The sequence below is a fragment of the Aegilops tauschii genome, chromosome 3 (genome assembly GCF_002575655.3).
Source record: "Aegilops tauschii subsp. strangulata cultivar AL8/78 chromosome 3, Aet v6.0, whole genome shotgun sequence".
Classification (NCBI taxonomy): domain Eukaryota; kingdom Viridiplantae; phylum Streptophyta; class Magnoliopsida; order Poales; family Poaceae; genus Aegilops; species Aegilops tauschii.
The window spans coordinates 593384774-593389838 of record NC_053037.3 but is presented as its reverse complement, the minus strand read 5'-3'; the positions used below and the strand labels follow the sequence as shown (position 1 = coordinate 593389838).

The 5065-nt window shown below is 47.9% G+C and overlaps 1 protein-coding gene across 1 annotated transcript; it reads left to right on the top strand.

Annotated features, from left to right (window-relative positions):
• The first annotated feature begins 3769 nt into the window (after positions 1-3769).
• On the top strand, positions 3770-4810 carry LOC109735728 (glutathione S-transferase U8). Its single transcript, XM_020294930.4, has 2 exons — positions 3770-4119; positions 4254-4810. Exons 1-2 carry the CDS (start codon positions 3808-3810, stop codon positions 4641-4643), a joined length of 702 nt encoding a protein of 233 aa, XP_020150519.1. The 5' UTR covers positions 3770-3807; the 3' UTR covers positions 4644-4810.
• The last annotated feature ends 255 nt before the right edge of the window (positions 4811-5065 follow it).

Here is a 5065-nt window from a genome sequence, read left to right as displayed (position 1 = left end):
CGCCATTTTGGGTTTTGCCGTCCAGTTATAATCTTTGAATTTTGAACACAAGAGATGTCTGATGACGATGGGATCCCGGAGTGCGGGTACTGCTACGATGACCGGGGTTTGTGCGACAGGTTTCCTCACCTGAAAAATGATAGGTTTTTCACCGTGAAGCTGGAAGAGACCTTTGATGTTTGTACGGTACGCAACAACAAGCATTTCATCGTAATTAATATCATCACTTGTGCTTCTTTTGTTCAACGTGTAATTTCTAGATTTTTTTCAATTCGATTAGTACATCCCATGCCATGCTAGACCATATGCATTGGAGAAGCTTGGTTTTGGTTTAGACGACTTTGAGAATTTGGAGACGAGGAGGGCTCACTTAAGAACTAAACATGGCTATGAGTTTCTGGTTAAGTTGTACAATGCGGTCAATCACTCCCATTTCGGTTGCTCTAATTGGGAAGCTCTCTGCAAGGCAAATGGATTTGAGGAGGGAATGCAAATAAGATTTGATATTCGTCCCGAAGATTATGATGATGATGATAATATGGACATCTGAGTGGATGTGGATATGCCTCCGGTTTTGCCTAGATGTGAGTTAGTCAAGCTAATTTGTTAAGTTCAGTAATTTCTATTGTTAATTTAAGAATATTTGGTGTTCGTTGGTACTGAACTTATTTATTTAAAATTGTCAGCTTATTTCTTATCTTCAAGAAATACTCGGAAGGTTGTAGACAACACATACTACAGCTATGACTCCGAGCTTAATTGGGAGGAGGAAAGTTATCTTGTCTCATTCATAGAAGATGTTGAGGCCTTTAAAACCAATCACTCTATTAGCCCAAATTATACTAGATACGTGCCACTAGTCCATAAATTGCTTGATGGTAACTTCATTGCCAAAAACTTGGTAAGATTTTTTTAATGATGGTAACTTCATTGCATACATTATTCTTAAGTAAACTACATTGCTAACTATATATGTTACTATTACGTTTTTAAACAGAGGCTCCCGAAGGAGGTTGTGCCTGACATGCTGTTTACCGAAGGTGATATGCATATGGTTAGCTTACGACCAACTCCTTCGAAGGCTTACCATACTGCATACTCGATTTCTTCAAATGATGGAAGGCTCAAAATCAAAAAATGGAGCAAAGTGATGAATGCGCACACACAACTAATTGGAGACAAAATGAATGTGCGCAAGCCAAAAGTTGGAGATATGTTTATGTCCATTCTCCATTATGGAGATGGACCGGTTTATCTGTTTTATGGTATTTTACCTAGGAAAGAGGAGTAGGTCCTAGGTATTAAGAACAATTAGTTAGTGTTGATTATATATGACTATGATGATGATGAGAAGTTTTTATTATGAGCTATAGTGTGTTAGAGTTGATGGTGATGCTGAGGACGAGGAGTAGTGATTATGAGTACTATGATAATGATGAGGAGGAGTTGTTATTATAACTAGTGATCAAGTTGTTATATGATGTCTCATGGACGAAAATGATGATGATGATGAGTTGTTATATGAGAATGATGTATTATGATGATAAGTTGTTAATGATATTATGATGATGATGATGATGATGAATTATTATGTCATTGGGTGAAAGAACCGTGAAACAACCATTGGTCACTTTGGATCCATGCACTTGAAACTAATCCACGGTTATTTCTCATTATGATGTAAAAAACAATCTCTAAATTGCTACTGTATGAAAACTTGTATAATGGTGTATGAATATGACATAAAAAATAGAATACGTAATAATAGTAGTAGCGCGGGTAGAGAGAAACGCTGCTAGTAACTACCAGTAGCGCTTTCTACCAAAAGCGCTACTGCTAAGTAGGTATAGCAGTAGCGCGGGAAAACCCACACCACTGCTACACTTTAGCTGTAGCGCCGTAGCAGTAGCGCGGTGCCCCGCGCTACTACTATACCTAAAACCTGCGCTACTGCTAGGCTTTTCCCTAGTAGTGCGCCCCTGGACCTCCCTATATCCGCCCCAAATTTGGACTGAATATGAGAGGTGCCGGTGCCGGTCTGCCCCGGCGTTTGAGACCCGTTTGAGGTACCCGCCTGGATCACTTTTTTGTGACCGGTTACTCACTGAACCATCCGCCCAGACATTTGAAGCGGGTTTGGGGCGCCCGGCTGTAGGTGCTCTAATTAATCTGAGCTATTGAAGGATGGACAAACACATTGCATCACCGAAAAAACGTTAAAGGACTCCATTTTAGTCTCATGAAGACACACTGAGCTCGCTCTAAGCAAGTCCACCACTTCCCAAGTGATTCTGGTAGAGTTGCTAAGAGCATCTACAATCGAACATAGCAAATCCAGCCACCAAAATGTCCGGCCTCATTTTTTGTCTGCTGCAACCATAAACCTCAAATCTCAATCCCTTTTTCCATACTACAACATGCAACGTAGAATCAACTATGTACTACACACTACATAGATAACTAAGCTAGTTATATCATCGTCATATATGTCCACGACCTCCGTGCTGGAAGTTTCGACTGGCCTCCTCGTTATTGGTTGCGGCCCCCCAGCTCTGACTGCTCATCGGACTCCATGTCTGCGAATACTTCCTCTAGCTCCGCGTCCTCCTCGCAGAGGTAGCGGCAGTTTGCCTTCACCTTGAGCTCCGACTGGATGGAGTCGAGAGTGGCCTGCTGCTCCACCTCCTCCTCCGTTTGGGCCACCTTGAATTCGAATCTGCCCTTCCTCCTCATTCTCATCCTCTGTCCTCGCGTCCTCCATCTCCATGTCCAGTGCGAACTGCTCGGCCTCCTTCTGCTTCGGTGTGTCCTGCTCCGCCTTGTCCCCTACTGTCTCGTCTTGCTCCGGAGTGTCTGGAGGCAAGCCGCTGGCGATGCGAGCAGCACGCCGTGCCTCGATCTCCACTAGGATCTCTGACCGGCGCTGCGGAGTGAGCATTTTGTAGGCTGTGATCTGCTGGCGGACCATGGTTGCCTGTGGATGATGATCTCGGAGCGGACTGAATGGATTGGAGTGATGGTGAGTTCGGAGCTTGGGAGTGGCGGCACGGACGGGAGGGAAAGGTTGGAAATAGGATGAATAGGGTTGATGCTTGTTTTTCGGCTTAAAATAGCTAGATTTGGCCCCTCGGGCTGTCCGCTAGAGCGACGGCATGAATGCATCCTCGCCGGATCGATGAGTTTTGGCATGTGTCCGCATGGGTCGTCCCTGTCTGATGTGGCGGACCCATCTGGGCGCGACCGGACCTTCTCATATCCGCTTCAAATATGAACTGAATATATGCGATGCCGATGAGCCCAAATCGTATAGGATCAATTTGAGGAGTCGGACACTCGGACTAGATCATGATTTTGTTCGGTTATTAACTGGGACGTCCGTTCGGATGAGCATTGAGGAGCCCATGCTCTAAGGATGCAGCGCACTGGAGTTTTGATGGGCCGAGGCCTCGTCGTCTGCGGCCGAGAAATCCCGCGCTTCCAGGTGCGGGGGGAGACGAGGCGAATTCGAAATTTGGCCGTGCCGTTCGGCCGTTGCTGGTCATCATCACCATCGTCTCATATTCAGAGATGCTCTTGACCAAAATGCTTTCACACAGTGAGAGATTGGAAAAAAGAAAAAAGTCTCGTGCCACCGCGGCGACGTGTGCTAGAAAACTAGTGTAGAAACGAAGCAACCAGCAGTCTTCTTCTATCCCAAAAGACAATTGCAAAATGACTTCCACTTTGACGAGCTGAGAGGAATTCCTACCACCTATTTATACACGTACCAACCATACGCATCTTCCAGATCACGAAGAAGGAAGCAAGATGACTGAACCGGTGAAGCTCATCGGCGCCTTCGGCAGCCCGTTCGTCCACCGTGCGGAGGTGGCCCTGCGCCTCAAGGGAGTCGCCTACGAGCTCATCACGGAAGACCTGTTCAACAAGAGCGAGCTGCTGCTCCGCCACAACCCCGTCCATCACAGGGTGCCCGTGCTCCTCCACGGCGACAAGGCCATCTGCGAGTCGCTGGTCATCCTCGAGTACATCGACGAGGCCTTTGATGGCCAGCCGCTCCTGCCAACCGACCCCGGCGAGAGGGCCGAGGCCCGCTTCTGGGCCAAGTTCTTTGCGGAAAAGGTTACCATGCATGCCTGAATATTACTCCTATTTTTTACAATTCAAATTTGTTGTCGCAAAAAGTAGGATTGGCAAACAATTTCGAAATACATACTCAATTCTCATTATGCCGTGTGCGTGAATTGTTTGGTCAGTGCCTGATGTCGGTGTGGCTGGCGCTGTGGACGGAGGGCGAGACACAGAAGGTTCTCATGAAGGATGCTAAGGAACATCTGGCGATAGTGGAGACACAGCTCAAGGAGAAGAGATTCTTCGGAGGCGTTGCCATCGGCCTCGCCGACATCGCCGGCGCCAGCGTGCTGTCCCACTGGGCTGGCGTGCTGCAAGAGGTCGCTGGGATAACCATCATGAGCGATGACGAGTATCCTGCTATTCGCCGGTGGATGGAGGACTACAACGCCGACGAAGTTGTCACGGAGTGCCTGCCGGATCGGGACCAGCTTGTGTCCCACTTCACCTCTATCAGAGGGAAGTGCGTCGCCGCGGCCAAGTCCATGCTACCCAATTATCTAGCCACCAAATAGACCTAAGCGGCTAAGCTTGTGGTTAGTGTGATGCCTGTGGGTTGAATTACACGAAGATCTGTCGTAAAATAAGACATAGGGGCAGTTGATGGAATGTTATTGTTCAATGCCACTGTGCTCGGTTTGCTTAGTTTGCCTATGCAGGAATAAGATATATATGCTCTCGGGAAGTACATGTTTGGTTGATAACTGAAACTAGTCCTGGCCATGGGAAGCCCGGCCCGGCCCGAAAAAGCCTGACCCGGCCCGACGCTGCTCCTGGGCCGGGCTCGGGCCTAGATTTTGATCCTGATGGCCGAGCCGGGCCAGGCCCGGGCCCATCGTTTTTGCGCTTTTCTGAAAAGGCCCGGCAGGCTTTTACGCGTTCGGCCGAGCTTGGGCCCAAAAACTAGGCCCGATAGCCGGGTCGGGCCGGGCCCGGG